This window comes from Sabethes cyaneus, chromosome 3, assembly GCF_943734655.1.
Source record: "Sabethes cyaneus chromosome 3, idSabCyanKW18_F2, whole genome shotgun sequence".
NCBI lineage: Eukaryota > Metazoa > Arthropoda > Insecta > Diptera > Culicidae > Sabethes > Sabethes cyaneus.
Genome location: NC_071355.1, coordinates 38,618,667 through 38,638,804, shown reverse-complemented (window position 1 = coordinate 38,638,804; position 20,138 = coordinate 38,618,667). Strand labels below are relative to the sequence as shown.

The 20,138-nt window shown below is 39.9% G+C and overlaps 1 protein-coding gene across 2 annotated transcripts in view; it reads left to right on the top strand.

Annotated features, from left to right (window-relative positions):
* The window catches only part of LOC128744262 (mucin-19), a 74,164-nt gene that overhangs the window by 12,049 nt on the left and 41,977 nt on the right, over positions 1-20,138 (top strand). The window contains exon 1 of one of the 2 annotated variants that reach the window (XM_053841118.1): positions 1,845-3,608. The exons of the other annotated variant lie outside the window; for it this stretch is intronic. Coding sequence (XP_053697093.1) covers positions 3,282-3,608 — 327 coding nt within the window. The 5' untranslated portion in view covers positions 1,845-3,281. Of the gene's footprint in view, positions 1-1,844; positions 3,609-20,138 lie in introns of those variants that run through there. 2 annotated transcript variants of the gene reach the window in all.

Genomic DNA, 20,138 nt, shown 5'->3' with positions numbered 1-20,138 from the left:
TTCCGCCATTATGGCTTGTAAAAAGCTGGATAGGTGACGCAAGACTACGTAAGTCTCGTTGTAGTGATAGTAGCATGTATCCATACTTGTAATCATTCGATTCTTCATGTATACATGCCATATGCAACATATATACATGCTACATGCGTTGTATCTAACATTTACCAAAGTAGTAACATTTCATACGTTCAATCCCCAAAAGATTTCTTTCTATGTGCATTTGGAAACAATTTAAGGTGAAATTAGCAGTCATCGATTCTGCCAATATCAAAAGCAGTTTTTTTTTGTTTGAAACAAAAATTCTGTTCATAAAAATATATTCGCTGTGTTCAGATTGACAAGAAGAAAGCAGTATTTATATTTTTTCAAACAGAATCCCGCGTTTGGGCCCAAAAACTGCTTCCGAAATTGGGCTCTCCGACTAAAAGTTAATGACTGCTAATTTCCCGTTAACAAAATCAAGAACACAAACTATTGCTTTCCTGCTACCTTACAGAAGTTAAAGACCGTTTTTATTACCCATGGTTCCCCACGTTGAAGGGATTTTACCAATTCAATCCTATTTTATCAATAGCACATCTTTTCACTACACTTCTAATGAAACGGTAAGCATGCGTATTCATACAGAGTCATATAACCGAGCACTACAGCTGTAGCACATTTTTTCCAACACAGATATCAAAATTCGCCTAGGTTTAATCGTCTCGCAGTGAAGAATTTGCGATCTGTTGGGACAACAAACTTGTGTCATTTGTTCTAGCACACTTCCCTAACATAGACATCAAATTGGACTAGTTTTAATCGCGTTCGTAAGAAATCTTTTGGCACGAGGGGGCTTTGTCACTCTTTCTGGCGTACTTCCCAAGCAAGGACATCAAAAAGGGTCTAGGTTTAATCGCGGTGTTAAGAACTCTTGTTGAAATGAGGAAACTTTGTCACTTGTTTTGGCTTATTTCACAAGCACAGATATCAAATTGGTATGGGTTTAGATCATCGTAAAGAATCTTCCAACCAATCACGAATCGAAAATTCTGACAAAACATAGGTTCATTATTATCAATTTTCCAATAGTTCAACATCAGGAATCCATACTTTTCTTCATTTGGGCCAATTCTTAGAAGATTTTCCAATCGATTGGTGTAAGAATATTAAAAATCGTTCGAGAAACCACTAAGCTAATTTCAAAAGCTGACCACTTTTCGAGAAAGATTTTTTGGAATGACACCCTATACCAGCTATCTTCCAGAAAGACGTAGTCCTAAGTCAAAAAATTTAAAATGCGATAAAAAAAACCAATGTCGTAAATATTTTATTCAAACAGTTTTTTTTTTTAATATTTTTGTCAATTTTTACAGAAAATATATCATTATACCAGCGTTCTTTATACAATTTCATGCAATATTTTAGTATATCTTGTGCTATTTAAAATGTATTTGTATTTACTACTTGTGATTGCGTTGTCTATGTGAATATGATTTGTATCGTACAGAGGCGATTGCAAATTAGGCAAAGCCTCTGCAAAAAAATTATGTCGTATTGGGTTTCTAATGCACATGCATGATGGGCATTGGCAAAGAGAAAAAATGATCTTCAGATGCACCGAACGACCGACTGCGATGCCTTACCCTATTTCTTGTTACGTTGAATTTCGGAACTCTCCACACTCACCGGCTCACGCCTTTTCTGCTGCCCGACGTGCCCGACTGCTGGCTTGATAGCGCTCGGCGTAGTTTCGATTTGCTTTGCCTGCCTTGCTTTATGATGTGCCTCTCTTCTCTTTTCATCTTTTTCTTGCAACAAAGCTACCCCACCCGCCCGTGCATCTCGTCCACAACCAACGCACTTGGTCTACGTTTCGGACTTTTCTTGCTGTTGCATGAATGTGTTGGTTGAGTACTGCCTTTGCCTCTATGCGAACGAGTCTCGTCGCCTTCATAGTCGCCAATCGCCATCCATTCGTGAAAAGCGAGCCATCATCAGTGCAAAGAAAAGCAAGTGTGTGCTTTTCGCGATTTCGGTGGAGCAAGAAAAGACATTTTGGATTTCGTGCGTGTGATAGCAAGACACCATTGAAAGTAAATTTTTCGTTCACTGACTGCTTCGTTGCAAAGAACCGTGCTTGCATGGCTGGAATTTAGTGAGTATAACAGTAAAAAAAACCTTCATGGCGAAATTTGTCAGAATGTTCCGTCGTCTGACTCGCATAAGAAGAACTTGCTTGAGCCCGCAGTGGATGCAGAAGTAAGAAAAAGAAGCCCTGGTAGCGCTGCAGTAGCGCAAGAAGTGAATAAAAAAGAAGAACGTCCGAGGGGGACAGAGTGTAGTGTAGAGAAAAGCAAATTTTTCTGAGACCCCCATATTCTCCACTGATTTTCCAACACAAACGTACGGTAGTGGCAGAAATCGCGACCGTGTCGGTCGAAAAAAGTGCGAACATCGCACAACGGGTGAGTTCGTATGCGTGCGGTGTCTTTTCCAACGCCCTGCAGCAGTGTGCGTGAGTAAAAACTTCAAAGTCGTCCGATTGCGAACGTGTGTGCGTGCGAACGAGCGGTGACATTTTCTTTTTTCTACACACTCATCGCAGCAGCAAAATTCGTCGCGATCGCTCATCATCGTCGTCGTCGTTCCAGTGAAGCACTTTTTCATCTATTTTTCGAATTTTGCGGAAATTACTATTGAAGAAGAAGAATCAAGAACCGAGAGAAAATGTGAGCTACGGAAAAGCGGAAGTGTCTGTGCTGAGTGCAGTGCGCGAAACATTTTCACAGACATGAAGATCTGCCAGCAGCAGAGGAAATCGGTTCGGGTTTGCCTTTGAGGTGGATCAGTAGTTTTTTAGATTAGGAAGTTCTCGTTCTGCTTTCTGGTGTTGCGTTGGAAGAGCCCACGACAAATTCTCAACAAAAGTGTTTGAAAGAAGCTCTCCCCGGAACTATTCCTGGAATAGTCATCGAGGGAGGACATTCACACCCTGCAGCAACGGAAAAGTAGTCGGCCCCTGGTGCTGCCAGGAGAAAAAAGTGGCCCATTTTCTTTCGTTTTTGTCTTTCTCTTGATTTTGGGATTCCAATGTGAAAGCACAGGTGTGTGTTAGTGGGAAATTTTGACAGCCCCCTTTCGGAGTGCTGTGCGAACATCATCCAATAACCTCGCCGTAATCGTCTTTCAGTAACGAAGAAAACGAATAGTAAAACCGAAAGGAAGAGTGGTAATAGCAAGTGCAAGAAAGAAGCTCCGCTTGTCCGGATATAATTTTTCTTCGCCTCACGTTCGCCAAGATGGCTCCGTCTCCGGAGCTCGGGGGTCAACCGAAAGCCCCCGATAAAGCTGGAACGGAAATTCCCAGTACTGCAACGACGGCCGGTATCGGATCGTCCGAAGCAGCTCCAGCTGCTGCTAGTACCAGTAGCAGCAGCAGTGCATCGCAAAATTCGTCCGGTGTAAAACATTCGACTGTACCGACAACTACCACCACATCTGCGGCGGCAGCAGCAGCAGCGGTGACGGCCGTTTCCGTTTCGGGCGGTTCCGGTGGTTCCTCAACGGCAGCAGGAACCGCGGCTGCTGCAGCCACATCGCAGCAAACTCCGCAGGACAGTAGCAAGGTGAGTCAATCATTTGTGGAACTTTGCTCTGTTTACTCGCTCGCTGCGAATGTCATTGGCACAATTCAGCCGATATACCGAGAGAAAGAAAGAAAAAACGCCCCTTTTCGTTCGCCGGTATCTTACGTACGGACGGACGGACGGATGGGGGGGCTACCGAATGATGGCAACGAAAAAAGCAATATTGCACGATGTCGATGGCAAGAAACTGTTCGGAATTGTAATTGAAAATTTAATCAAAAGCAGCATTTCGGAGGTTTTACTATTCCTTAGTCCTTTGTCCAATCACGGTCGTGATTTAATAAGTTCTATACTTATTTGGGGTATTTTTGACATCACTTGCTAGAGTTAGTCAGAGAAAAACTGGAGTATGCATTACAGTAAAATTTTTGTAATTAAAATCCATAGCTGTATTAAATTACGTTTCAATATTTATACTAGGAAAATAAAATCGGAAAAGAATGATGTATGTTCTGAGACTTATCCAATATGTACACTTTATTGACCGTATCGCTGCCAATGCAGGGCAGCAAAAATCCATTCCAATACCTCTATAATACTGGCTATACAATAACCTATACTAGAATGAGTCAACACCAAATGCAGTAACAGCCGATGCTCTGCGGTTTATGACAAATGAATTAGAGATGTCTACGTGATTTTCGTTCCGTCAGTCTATACGCATTCAATTTATCTAGCAATACATCCCACGCTTAATCGCAAAATGTTGCTGCATTTTCAGAATGAACCATTGAACATTTTTAATTTCGCTTCGACAACGTGGTTGAAGGAGAAGAAAAGAGAGTAAATTTTTATTCCAATAAAGAAATCCTTGGCTTTTGGAGTTTGTTTGAAAAATATGGATGATCCAATCAGTGTCACTGGCTGGCGTATTGGCTACAGGCACTGTATGGATTCCATACAGTGCACTCCAAAGTTTGAACGTGTTGCAGAAAAACGTTTTATTTTGTTATTTTTCGACGGTTGTCGTTTCTTGTCTCAGACACAGAGGAAGGATACGAGACACAAATACGAGGACTTCCCATTTTGAATTTTACGAACCATAAATAAATAAATAGACGGGGTTGTTTGAATATTTGTGTTTTGAGCAGACTCTGCTAATTGACTTCATCGCTGCCGAAAGTTGCTTGATCAACATGCAGACGACCAATTAATGAAATAGATAATGAAAATCTCACTACTTCGCTGCTCCAAAATGGAATGACAGTCCAGTCAATTCGATAGCATAGTAAGCATAATGAGTTAAGGCCGCTTTAAATGAAACTTCGATTTGTTGTAATTTAAATTCGTCCGGCAGACAAGGTGAGACAAGAATGGTTCAATCACTTTGACTCGATTTTGATTCATTTGACAGTACCGTCTCAGCCCACAGTGGTCAAATTTTGAAAAAAAAAAATCAGAGGTTATGTACAAGACACGACCGCATATAGGTGACGCAGGACTACGTAAGTCTCTTTGTGGCGATAGTAGCATATATCCATGCATGTAATAATACGATTCTTCATGCTATATGCTACATGCAGCATATATAGGGTGTGTTGAGACTGCAGGTTGAGAATATTCAATTATTTTCGAATGAATGTTAATAGCGCCTCAAATCTTACTTCAACATCAAACACTATTTAGTTAAACAGCTATGTATTTATGTATTTGATTTGATGATATCAAAAAATTGTTATGTTAAAATGGTTTGGTTGTGCTGCAGGTTAAGAAATCCAAATTTTCGCATGTCCGTTTTATTCATTCCCATGATTGAAAGCTACTCAATAAGTTAAAGTTGTTTGCAAAATGCTTCGTACCTTACTGCCTTATACTGAGTTGACAGTCAAATAAACATTAGCATCAATGCGGGTCCCTCCTACCTTGTCTTGTCCATCATTTTTGAAAGGAATTAATCTTAATGTAATGCTTGACTATGCAAAATATGTAAAGAATTGCTAGCAACTAACTGATGTAAAGCATCAAATGAAACGTTCTAAACTATTCCCGGATAAAAGAGTCGTTGATTTTCCTTGCTTTGAGAATTCTATCTTACGTTACATGCACAAATGCAAGACAACAGTTTCGAACAAATTCTTGCAGTACCTATATGGATACAATCTGGCAAAAGGAAAGGATGACCGCTCACTTTTCGATGACGTTTCACCTTCAGGACATCAATTTGGACTAATCTCAATCCTAGATGTTAAAGGCGGTTGAAGAAAAGGGGTGGTTTTAAACTTTAAGAAAATTGTTTACCTTCAGGACATCACATTGGATTAAGGTTAATGCGGAAACGATAACATCGGTTGAAGAATAGGGGTGGTTTTGCACTCTGAGGTACTTCCCAAGCACAGATATCAAATTGGTACAGGTTTAAGCGCCGTAAAGAATCTTCGACCTATTGGGACGAGGAGTTTCTGTCTCTTTTCAACAAAAAACACATGCTAACCATGATGACGTCTTTTCTTCGACCAATCAGAATGCCAGGATTTCTAGTTGGACAATGCTTCATGATTTTCAGTTTTTAATAGTGTACACTTACGAAATACATAGTAGCGTTCTTCATTTGAGCCAATTCTTAGAAGATGTTCCGATCGATTGGTTGAGTTTTCAAGTACAGGACAGACTTTTTTTAAAGGTCGCAGTGGTGCAGGCTCCTATAAAAAAAAGTCCGTCCTGCAGTACTTGAAAACTCAAACGTAATTTGGCATCCCCAGTAGCTCACCTGGATAATCGAACGCTCCAGAGAAGGTTTACCCGTATGGTTCTTAGGGATTTGCTTTGGCATGGTCCTGAAAATCTTCTGCCTTGTCCATCAGGTTGCTATCTACTAGAGGTGTGCGCCGGTCAGATTATCGGCGGCGGCGGCGCAGGAATCATTTTTGTTATTTTATTTGAGAGGTTTTATACTTTCGTGAATTCGCCTCTAAACCTCTAAGGAATCATTTTTGTTCGGCGGCGGCGTGCGAGTATTTTACACGCAACTTCCGCAAGCGTACGATAAGCAACCACCGATGCTGCGTGCATACATCCTGCTACCTATTAACTAGCGAGCGCACAGCCTCGAAGTGTCTTTCTGCACACAGCCCGCTTACAAAGCCTCACTAACTTGTGGGAAGTCAACAGCCCGTGTGGGCTAGCGGAATACTAGGATACATTGATACTAATTTTGCCTTTTTACCTTTGTTATACAATATAACAAAGGTTTAGGAATTGGTCGAAAAACGCGAAGTTGATCCGAGGCCCGGAGGGCCGTGTCACACATACCAATCGATCAGGTTCGTCGAATGAGCAATGTGTGTGTGTGTGTGTGTGTGTGTGTGTGTGTGTGTGTGTGTGTGTGTGTGTGTGTGTGTGTGTGTGTGTGTGTGTGTGTGTGTGTGTGTGTGTGTGTGTGTGTGTGTGTGTATGTCTGTGTGTGTCTGTATGTGTGTGCGCTTCAATTTTCAATCGCCTATTTCTCGGAGATGGCTGAACCGATTCGTCTGCTATAACTTTTATTCGAAAGGTATTATTACCTAGTATATCACTATTAAATTGTTTCGTGGTCCGACTTTAGTTTAAAAGTTATAAGCAAACATGTGAAAATTACGTGACACGATTTTCTCCGGAACCACATAACCGATTTCATCGACCTTAGTACCAAATAAAAGCTTTTACTGTTGCTAAACTTCACGCCAATTTTTATTAAAAACAAACAAGTGGTTTAAAAGTTAGCCTTAAAAAACCAGTTTTGACAAGGTTCAAATGATCGCCTGTTTCTCAGAGATGGCCAAACCGATTTACGCGCTATTAGTTTCATTTGGCAGGTAATATAGCCGGATAGATCACTATTGAATGGTTTTTTGATTGGATGTTTAATTTGAAAGTTATGAGTAATTGAATGCACCACACTAAAATTAACAATAATTTATAATTATAACCAAGACAAATAACCTAATTTCAATTATTTTAATATCAAACGAGAGGTTTTCACATTACGAATATATATGCAAAATTTCATAAGAATTGGTTTTACCGGTCAAGTCTAACCCTCGAACACTCGCGCCAACTTTTATAACACAGTTACTCGCGCGCACAATAGCCCAAAACCATAGAAAATGTGCGCACTAGAGTTTTGACTAGGAAAACTTGGTTTTAAGTGTATCAAATCTTTGGAAGAGTTTCTTAAAATTGAAAGCTCTATCGTCTGGTAGAATCTGAATTTTGATTAATCCCCCTAAAACTGAAATTAAAAAATTATTTTCCTTCAGTTTCAATATAACACATTGATGTGTTCTGCAAAGTTTTAGAGCATATTATTACAAGAAATTTCGCTGAAGACAGCAACCTTCTATCTCTTCAACGAAGAGATCTTATTTATTGTATATAAATTTATAAAATCAGTTTTTCTATTTCAGCTGTTTTTGTAATTGTTGTATAACTTTTTCATGTATTACAAAGATGTATAAATAATGAAAATACACAACTTTGCTGAACATAGTATACCTCTAAGTTTGCTTGTTTAGGAACTGTAGAACTTTGATTATAAAAAATACGCTGATTTTGACCCCGAATTATTCGACTATCAACAGACGGATACATTTTAAACATGATATATGCTAATCTATTTTCCTAACAATTTAAAGTATTAATGCATTGAATAATTCTGACATTTTGCTCATAACAAGGTGATTGAAGAATATACGTTAGTATATACGTAATATACAATTTGTAACTATATAACAATATGGCATTCAAAAACCTACACATGTTGTACAAAATACAACAGCGTGAAAAAAATTGATGAAATTTATTCAAGAAAACTTTATTGTTGTGAATCAAATAGAATGGCGTTACAGAAAATTATGCATAGTTCAAATTTTGTAACCTTATTAAATTTCCAAAAATTTCATGTAAACCAAACGTGTCGATTTCTATCTCAAATAGCAAGTAAGACCATATAAAAAAGGTTCCTTTCACCACTAGGTGGATTAAATCAGGTTTTTTCTTTTTTGTTCACCTTACGCCCTCACTTACACACGCGGATAAGACTGCGAGCCCTCGCGAGTGATCGGTGTCAGCTGCTTGGATAGCAATGACGAGCGAGAGCGGCGACTGTGGCCGATAGCTAAATACACACTCGCAAAAACTTGTCGCAGTGCATGAAAAAATAAGAGCGAGAGTCCGTAGGAGATACTCATGCCGGCGTGTTTGTTAGAACTAAAACGCGCGTGTGGGGGTAAGACCGGCACCTAATTTTGGCCCCAGTCAGTCTACAACCGCGAAATGAAAAGCAATAATGTCCAATATGTCGCTATTGATTATGGTTGGATTCGGCTAATCAGTTCCGAATATATGGCCAGAGTAATTTTCAGTAAATACGGAATATGAAAATGGACGCAATTCGAAATTAACCAAACGTATTATGTGACACTAGAAATTACACTAGAATTTAAAGACAGGCACGATGAAAGTCAAAACATGTACTTGAGCCTCAATGACTGAGTAAGTTCCGTATCCACCGACAAAGTGGCCAGTCCTTTGACTTGAACTATTTGACTATTTTATATAAACGAAACCAAGTCGCGCTAAACCATAATAAAATTGATAGCAGAGCGTAGTTTAGCACGTGTTTATTGAAAGGTAGCTAATTGAAGAAGAATATAATAAATACATTACAATGGTTTGTAACCTATTCAGGTGTAACACAACGAGTGTCTAGGGTTGTACATCTAACAAACCAAACAGTAAATAAACTTTTATGATCTGTTTCTACGTTAAATAGTGCTTTTCCTCTAGTAATCGGTAGACGGTACGCGCGAGTTTTCAAAAAGTTGAAAATTCTGCGCAACTTTTCTGCGGCTTACAAAAGAACACTGATAACAAGGGATTTACAACCTGCAGACGGTTTGGAAGTCGCAGAAAATGTCGCCCATGACCAGAAAACTTATTTCCGTCATTTGCTGGTCATCCGCAATGGCGAAAAATTTAACTTTTCCCTCGTTGCCTGTGTTATTATGATAACAAACTCTTCAATCGTTGTGTGGCCCTTAAAAGAACCGATTGTTTGATTACCATAACTCCAGCTTGCAATAAACTTGCACTAACGCATTTAACGTAATTATCTGTTCGGTAAATTGGAATACCGATAACCGCAAACCAGGTACGGCTTGTTGCAACGGACCAACCGGAAAGTCTCAGCAGCTATGCGATCGATGAAGCTGTTCCCTGAGTCACGATGAAATACCACTCCAAGTGGCCAGCTGCAAGTGACGGAGGATGATATTCCATCACGGCAGCGAAACGAGTGCTCCAGCTCCAACACACGCTCAGCATACTTTCCTTTCCTCAGCAGCCGATGAACACGACCGACCCGACCGGGAACTGCAGACGTGCACGAGTCGAGCGTGACTCGTTTGCCCTTGGTGCTTTTTCCTTTGTCGCGTCCAGACAATAAGATGTTGGCAGTAGCTCAGCTAGCGTTTGAATAATGCTGTTCGCCGGACCTCGTGTTATGTAGCAGAGCAAGCGACAAGAATCGGCCACACCTATTTTTCATGGTCCTTCATTCTATCATCTACGTTAAATAAAATGTAGCATTTCAATTTCAGTCGGAACAAAAGAGCAAAGTTACCAGTGAGCCGTTCGCCTTTTGCGGCCAAAGAAAAATTACGCTACGTATTATTACTGTAGCATTGGTGATGCATAAATTTGTGTTGCTAAACAAAACCGAGTGAAAAGCCCTATGTTCCAAGTTTCCTAGGTTTCATCAATTACCGAAAACCGTTCTTTGAAGAACGAACAAATTCTTATATGAAGATGCAAAAGATGTTACTAAAACTATTTCATTTTATTAAATCCATGGTTTTATGCATTTTGACGCTTGACCGAACACATTTACTTGGAGCTGGTATATTTGTTGGCTGCTTTGATACCTTCCGAGACGGCCAACTCAAGCAGCAGCAACAAGCGAACAGAAGCGCGTGAGGTGATCGGTTAAAATTATTTGATAAGAAGCGAACAATTAGAATCAATCGAATTAAATAGAATTAAAATCAGTGAGCGAAAATTTCTCAAATCTTCATGAACATTATGTTTCGTCCTTAAAAGAACATTTTGTCGACGTGATATGTTGGAAATTTTAGCCGTCTTTTCCGTCTTCTTGGGCAGCAACAAAATAACTTGGATGTTGGATGTTCGGATAAACACTTCTCTGAGCAGTGCTGACACCGGACAGCAATTTGTACAACTCTTCGTTGTTGCGGATGGCCAGCTGCAAATGATGATAATTCTGGTAGTTTAGTTGTCGCGAGCAGCATATTTCCTACCAATTCCAGAACTTCGGCAGCCAGATATTCCATCACGGCAGCGAAACGAGTGCTCCAGCTCCAACACACGCTCAGCATACTTGCCTTTCCTCAGCAACTGTTGAATACGACCGACCGGGAACTGCAGACGTGTACGACTGTGTCACTGTGCTGTTCTGTGACTGTGCTCGTATTGCCGTTGTCGCTTTTTATGCGACTATTTTTACGCGAATTTCGGATTTACGCGGTTTTTACGCGAATTTTGGAATTTACGCGGTTTTTTTACGCGAATTGTGGAATTTACGGGTTTTTTACGCGATTTTCGGAATTTACGCGGATGTGCTCAAAACGTCTATTTTTTCGCGGAGTGTTGAAATCCACAAAGTTCTTTTACGTGAAATTTTGGTTTTTTACGCGAATTTTGGAATTTACGCGGTTTTTTTACGCGAATTTCGGAATTTGCGCGGTTTTTTACGCGATTTTTGGAATTTACGCTGTTTTTTTTACGCGAACTTCGGAATTTACGCGGTTTTGATTAAGCGGGACATATCCTTCGCGTAAAAAGCGACTTGAGTGTAATTCTAATATGCCACCAAGAATTGATCGCAGAATCTTAGTCTCAAAAACGCGAATAGCTTATTGGTCGTTCTCTTTCAACGTCCACGCTTCGTGGCCGTAGAGTACCACCGGGAGAATTAGCGTATTATAGAGCGCGAGTTTTGTACGGAGTTGCAGGCTACGGGATCTCAGCTGGCTACGTAATCCGTAAAAGGCCCTGTTGGCAGCTGCTACCCGCCTTTTTACTTCACGACTCACATCGTTGTCACATGTCACTAACATACCAAGGTAAACAAATTCGTCGATCACTACAAAAGCATCTCCACAACCCGACGGGCTACCACGCCTTCCGCCAGCAACCACATACTTTGTTTGGGTAGAATTTATGATAAGCGCTATCCTCGCAGCTTGCTCCCTACGATGCGTGTACACTCTTCCCCAACTCTACGGTTTACACCGATGATACCTAGAGGCAGCTGAGACTTCGTAATGATGGTACCGCTTCTCTGTACACCTACCCTCCGACTAGCGCCGTCCAATGCAATGTTGATCAGCATATTCGATAATCCGTCACCTTGCTTTAAACCATTTAACGTCACAACTAAGTCCGATATCTCACCCGCTATCCTGACGCTTGATTTTCAACCATCGAGGGTAGCACATATCGACCTAGTCAGTTTTATTGTAAACTATATTCAAGCATAATCTACCGCAGCTCGTTTCGTTTAACTGAATCGTACGCCGACTTGAAATCTATGAACAAATGGTGAGTCTGCAAGTTGAATTCCCGGAATAAATCGAGGATTTATCGCAAGGTGAGCATTTGGTCCGTCGTGGAGCGTCTCGCTCTCGAAAATCTGCCTTACCTCATTAAAAGGTCAAGAAAGACAAAAAACACGAGCTTGGTGTATGATTAGCTAAACTTTATTAAGATGTTACCTATCTATCCAAAAGAGCATGGATAAAATCCATCAAGTGGTAAGACAGTAATAAGCGTTTTAAATTTAATCTGACAAGTTTACTAGATAGCCAAGTTTGTTTCCTAGGATAGTTTATTAAATATCTTGGATTCCATATTTTGTTATTTTGTTTCCATTGTGCGAATATGTGTTTGCGATGAGAAGATACATAAATTTCACGCTCATATTTCAGTATCTTCAAACAAGTGGAGATACCCACTATAATTTTATTCTTTCTTCTACAGGTCAATTGTCGTTTGCTTTTTCCTTAAGCCGAAGCGAAGTTTATGTGTGTCTTGTTCCAATCAATGCGAAAATGTGCAGTCTTAAATTACCCAAAACTGACGCTGTGTGCGGTTTACTGCAAGAACTTGATTTTCAATCACAAGTTGATGAAATATTTATAACAAAAAGAAAAATTATTTCCTTTGCCCCCATTGATTGCCAGAATATTTTACGGGAATTAACTTCTGCAATCATACACCTAAGCAGAAAGTCTATCAAATCAATCCATTGGTGGTTAGTAGAGAATTGTCTGTGTCTCTCTAATCGAAAAGGAGCCACGCGTACGGTCATGCTCTCTGGTTTCGGATACTTCACTTAGGAGAACCTGTACTTTACCGTCATCATTTCTTGTCGACTTTCGTCGGCTGTACGTCCGTCATCGTCCGGCCTGTAAATAGAACAGAAATCCAGTCCGATATGACTCCGGCGGAGTCGATTTATGAAAACATTTTTAGGAAGGTGAAATTAAAGTAGTTCCAACAATTATTCTGTTTCTTCCATTGTGTGCCGCTTATTGCAAAAAAAAAGTAGATACTGTCGACGGTCGTTGATCGGTGACTTTTTTCCGTGCTACTTGCTGGCACCGTTTTTCCATTGCCCGTCATTCTGTCCGATTCCGCCGTAGTACCGTACGTAAGCCCGTCGTCATCATCATCCGTCGCTGGCGACCGAGCAGGACGGCAGCGAGACAAGGAAAATCGATTGTATTTTTGTGTTGCTCGCATTTCCTCCGCTAGATAAAATGTCGCTAGAGTGTGAGTGTGATATGATACTCAGCACCAGCAGGACTAACTTTACGGCTGGTCGTGCGGGTGAAATAGACTTTTCTGAGGATAATCGCTTATTCTTTAGAAGTGAATTAAGACGATTTTATGTGATTTTAAGCTGGAACAGCCGTAGTTTTTAAAATTGTTCTCAACTCTATTCTATAAACCAAGTTGATGAAATAGTGCAACAAAGTGTTCACCACTTGCTACTGCCATTTGAAATGTTCGTCTAGAGTTGGCCACTCCTGTCTGTATGGGTGCCTGCTGCTGTCGCTGTGATAGCTCAGTGTATGGATGATGTTGTTTTTGACTTTTCAGGCCTCCTCCCCAACACAGGGGCGGCTCAATGCTGTTATGACGTTGCGAAGGCAATAATTCGCTCAAGTACGCTAGCTGGTGTTGGTGGATTCCTTGGTTCGATACAATGGAACAAAAGTGGAGCTGTTGGAAAGTCTACACAAATATGGCGATGTGTCAAAAAATGCAGTAATGCGACGAGTGCGGCACGATTCGTGCGCGTTCGGTAGAGCAAGACGGCAAAACTTTGTTGTTTCTCTGTTTTGAATCTGCTTTTTGTTCCCGTTGGATTGTGCCCAACAGAAGCGGGAGTAATGAACGCATGTATGATTTATTGTGGTTTCCTATAAGAATTTCTGTACATCTTATCCGAAGATGCTTACTCAATTGGATGATTACGGTCCTGTCGGGCGGTAGTATTCTTATTTTCGTCTTAATACTTTCTTAATTTTTCTTTATTAATGTTCACCGTAATTTGGCAGTGGTTAACACAAGTACTTTGCACCAGTTGGTTGGCAGGAAACTCAACTCAAGTCAGTATTTTTTCAGGAATGGAACGTTCGTTCAATTCCGTTTTAAACGTGAATCAAACGTGACAAAGTTTCCCCGTCCCAACGGGTCAGACATTATTCGATTCACTTAAAACTAAACCAACTTGATGTCCTGAAAGTAAAATATGGTATAAAATTGCGTGACGTCTCCGCCGTGTGATCGTTTGTTTCGACATGCTGGTTAGAATTCATTTAAAGCAGAAGCCTCGCATGCAAACGATTGCTGATTTTTTTGCTTACCAAGCCGCAAAGTGTTGAGAAAGATAACAGCTAAGCATATCAGGAAAAACAGTGAGCGTTTCGCCTATTATATATGCCCGAAACAACGCTATAATTCATTTGGAGAAGGTGTTTTTAGCCAACCTTGCTAAGTATTTTATTTTCAGAGCGAAATTTTCAGTGACCAGAGAATTTTTGACTCTTGAATTAATTAAGCAATGTGTTAATTTTATAGGGAAAAAGATTGATTCAATCAATATTTGAACCAGCAAATTTGGCTGTCCTCGATATTTTATTTATATAATGACTATCTACATCGGTATAGCTGATATAAAATATAATTACAGTAGACTCTCGGAAAAGTTAATCGATTGGGGAATCGGTCGATTAACTTTTCCGAACTATTAACTTTTCTGAGTAGTCCTAAAAGTCATTGAAAATGATGAATAAAAAAGCTAAAAATGCATTCCGGGATATAGGATACATATTTTTATGTACCTGGAAGTTGTAATGGAAAGAAATATGTAGCAATATCTTTATGAAATTATAGTTTCATAGTTTTTTATAAAATAATACCTTTCACTAAGTTTAAAACAGTCGGTTACACTAGTTTACTTTTGTTTTTTCGTAGTCTACGTTTTGATTAAAAATAAGCGTTCGCGCTAATTTTTAGTTCCTTGCTGTTCCTTCTTTTGCAGTTTAAATTCAATCTGAGTTTGCGCTTTTCCAGTATATTTTTAAAAATCCTGAAGTAACTATATGCCCGTATTGAACTATTGTTGCAACTGTCCGATACAAGAGTTTCATTTAATCCCAGTTATGATGCGACTCTGTATGAAACTGTGGAAAGGTGACAATAAGCCGAAGAATGAGAAATAAAGATAGAAGGTAAACACACGTGTGTGAAGAAACGCTTGGACAACCAATAAATTCAAACTTTCAGAAAAGTTAAGGCAAAAATTAACTTTTTAGAGCGTTGCATGAGAGCTGATATACGCTTAACTTTTCTGAACAATTAACTTTTCAGAGAGTTAACTTTTCTGAGAGTCTACTGTACACGGATGAATTTATCATATTTTGAGTATAACTTGTTTAGTTGCCAAATTTTTAGGAATCAAACCCCAAGCCTTGAGGCATTAAATTAACAAAGCATTATATTATAAATGTTGACAATAATATCAACTGTTAAATGTTTATACCTATGCTGTGCTACCTGAACAAAATATCTGCGAACATTTAATTTTTATTGTTGAAAAAGTAGCAGGTAAACTTGCAAAAATTGGCAATATTTGTTTTGTTACTGCCCATAACATTGGCGGCAATATATTTGACACTGCCCGTTAAGTCCAAAAACATTAATGGGGGCAACATTTGCTGGAATAGTTGTGCTGTTTCTGTACTTTGTTTATTCGCCGCAGAACACCAGTATGCTTGATTCTCGCATCCAACAGTTTTTGGTCTTCTTCAGGTTCCGCATGACGTTGACCCATTACTTCTCATTTGGTTGGGCAGAGCTCTGGCGAATTGGGCAGGCTTTCATTCTTTCGTACCAGCTATAAGTTGTTAACGGCATACGACTTCATTCCGTAAGGGTAGGATACCAAATTCGGCCAAAATAGCACGAAAAAACCATGTTGCTTCCGGTAAGGCAGCAGCCATTTTTCCAGCTAGACACTCGTTTACGTAAATTTTCTGGCAATAAATAGATAGCTTTTCGAACCACAGGTATACATACATACCCTGCTGAAACAGATATTCTTTAGCTTGCTTCAACAGTTTCATATGCTTGAAATACTCTGTCACCTTTTCCCCTTGCGGTGGCCGTACAAAACTAGTGCCCAAGAAGTCGTTACCTTGACATAGGTTCCGTAGTTCATTACCACGTAATTGAATTTTGTCACTATCGTCTTATACGGCCGCCAGAATCGTGTTTAAGTCGTCTTTTTTGCGATATACAACGCAGAAAAAAAAAAGATTTAAATAATATTTATGGCCGTTTTGCGTACAAAAAGAAATTTCATGTTTGCTACTGAAATTTACCATTGGAATAGTGGTATTTATTGCTATATAAAAATTAGATTCTAAAATGAAAATAGATCACTTTTAATTCAAAACAATTACGCCATTGCAAATAATTTCAAAAGTTTTTGTCACCCCCCCCTCCCCCCTTAGAAATTGGTTTGAAAAATCGGGGGGCAAAATAATAATTTGTAGGGTAAGAGTTAATTTTTTTTCATGAAATCAATTGTCTCCACAGCCTGAAAAACTCGAAAACTGAGTGTACGAGTTGAGTTAATGCTTTTAGCACGAAACAAAAATGGAAATTCGAACAACGAAATTTCTGAAAATCGGCCGAAAAATTTTTCTTTTGCTTTTGTCTTTTTTCGGCCGATTTTTGCATGGAAAATAATAACGTATATTTTAAAAGCAAGAATAGATTTGGTTTTCACTTTTAAACTGTAAATAAAAATGCCTAAAATCAATATTTTTTTTGCTCGATTAAAAAAATCTCTTTGTTTTTTTTCGCCCCCCCCCCTTCAGTGGCCCAACACCGGAAGGACAAAAACTTTATAAAATATTTGTAATGGCCTTATACTATTACAATAATAATAATAGCAGGCTGCTTTAATGATATTTTGTTTTGGCGTAAAACCACAGTTGTATTGTTTGGAACAAGCTCGATTTTTTCTTCTCCATGTTATAAGTAGGTAATCGGAGTCCAGTTCTAGCTTGTTCCCTACGATAAAACTGAACCTTGTCGTGGTGTAGGGCTTTTTAACTAATCAGTAAATGAACAGCGGTCACGTTTACTTCTGAATGTGGGTATATATCAAAATACTTTTGTGATTTCAAGTGGGACTCGGGGTAAAAATTTACCAAATGTGATTGTTGCGTTGTTCAGAAAGTGCTTTTATTCCGTTTAAGAATAAGGCCAGTATGGGGATCTCTGACAATAAATGAAGTTTTCTGGGATTCATTCCTATTTATCACAACTGTCACAAATATCTCCGAAAAATGTCGGATTGATTGAGTTGGTCGGGGGCTTAGGGTTAGTAAGGGGATGTAAGCGGGATACCAGATCCGATTGGATGCCGATGCCGAAGGACCACGCTGTAATGATTACGGGTAATAGCACTTCTTAGGTAGCAGATGGGAAAATTAGGTCAATTCGCGTGTTCGAGTTTCGGCGGTGCTGCTAGATAAAGTAGGATTTTTGCACTGGCCCCGTGGCTGTCCTGAGCTCTGATGGCCGCCCGCGGGCTCTGTCGATGGGAAGGGGTCGAGTCTTAAAGAGACGTTTAAGCCCAGAGCTTTACAGCACATTGGTCTCGAGGGTTGGAAGGCGGGCGAGTCTATATTTTGAAGCTTCTGTCGACTACCGCGAACGTCCAGCTTGTGCTGCGCTCAATTTACTTTATATCGTGGGAATGCACTGTGAATGCTAAGGGGATGAAAGATTAAATTTGCCCTGATAAGTTGATAACCACTAATGCTCCGAAATTTGTCTTACCTATTGGTTCATTTGTGGTTATTTGTGTTGGGAAACTGAAAGCGGGCGCGCGCGGTTGAAGACCGGTGTCAGGCGGGGCTGATGAATCCTCCACTTCTTCACTATACCACATATTGCAACTCGAGTGGTACAAAAAGTCCAAAGCACATTTACAAATTCGATCTATTATTTTTCTTCTCATCATCATCATTATCATCATCATCGTTATCATCATCATTATCATCATCATCGTCATCATCATCATTATATTTAAAATATGACATTCCGGCCTTTGGCAGAGAGATCTTAGAGTCAGTTCGTGGAGTCCGCGCAGGGCCGAAACGCCTCCTCCTGCGGGTATAGGCGTGACGGCTATGCTTGGGGCTCTACCTGTGTTTTAGTGGGCGCCAGTGCCTGTCTCGTCAGGTAGAATTGATGTTTGAGGTCTCCCTGACACTTTGTTGACAACACAAAAGGGCCCAGCGCAGAGTTTTATACGCTATTAAGCGACCAGTTGGATAACCCGAAAAAAAGGAAAAAAAAAGGAAAAGGATTTTATGTATTTATAATTTACTTAAGTCAATGTAGGGGTCAGTCCCGACATAGTGGTTAGCATTCACGCCTCTCACGCCGAGGACACGGGTTCAAATCCCAACCCCGTAGAAGTCACGAATAACCCAAAACTGATAAAAGTGACTATAATCTAAACAAAAAAAGTCAATGTTTAATTTATAACTGTAATTCAATTATTGCTTAAGGGCAAAAAGCCTACAAAAGCCAGAACAAAAACAAATACAAAAAGATTATGGCTGCGGGAAAAGAGCCCGCAGTCTAAAATAATGCGAATATGAAGAACACAGCCTCGCCGGCGTAAAGGGGAGATTCATCAGCAACGACACTCGGAATATCTACAAAACGGTGAGGAATAGCCATGCCTGTGCTGTGCGATGATAGTGCTGGCAACTTCCATACTGATAAAACAGCAAGCAGCCTGGTGGAAAGAGTACTTTTAGGTAGGAACATGGTAAGAATTGTGAGCGATGGCCAAGCTGTGAAGCCTCTAACACAGGGGATGAATAAGAAGGTAATTAGCGAGGTCAGAGGAGTGGTTGGCTGGCCTAATTTGCCATTTTTAAAAGAGGACATCGACTCGAACTTTGCGCATTCTTTCGGTGCCGTGGTAAACGTGAGGTCGTATACAGCGGATTTCGAGCACTACGGTGAGTGAAATCTAACAATTGTACGGCGCAAAACAAATAAAAGAATTCACGCCATATTAAAAAATAATGAAATCGCCACCACATATAGGACAAGTTTTAATTCAACTGATCAAGCTGCGTATATTTTACCCGGAAAATACCTCGATTCCGAAGCTGATAAATAATATTTCGAAATTCCCTGATATTCCCTGATTTCCCTGATCCGTAAATGAGTTCCCTGATATTCCCTGATTTTCCAGGTTTTTCCAGGAAATCGAAACATGCGGGTCCTTTAGGGCTCGTCCGTATCGTTTTAAGAGAGTATAATTTAAGGCAGTCCTTAATAACATTGTTTATATGATTTGTAACAGAAAGTGAGCTAGCAAAAATAATTACTGGGTAGCGAACAATGCCGTTGTAAGAGTATGGAAACTCGATGTTCCTTATTTTTCGAAAAAAAAAATGTCATTACCGAACATTTGTCTGAGTCGCTATTCGAGCAAAACGTTCCAAAGTTATTCATGTCAAGTTGTAGTTTGAGACAGTCAGCGTCTGTCTTGATTGGTAAGAACATTTTTACATCATCAGCATATATTAAAATTAAAGCATTGAATAACATATCTGGAAGTTTATTCATCACCAGCCCTAACAGCAATGGACCCAGATGGCTACCTTGCGGAACAAACGAACCTGGAAAAAATTTGATTCCGTTTCTACAAAACCATCTAGCGGATGGACAATACATGTTTTAACCGAATTGTTCCTGAATACCCATTCGATCCTATTTGTACCCCAAAACCATAGTCCGACAAATCGAGAGCCACGAATTGCAAACATTCGATTGGTAGAATCAAGAGATACATTCGCAAAGTTGGCATTACGGCCGTACAACGCTCCTGTTCCGACATCAAAC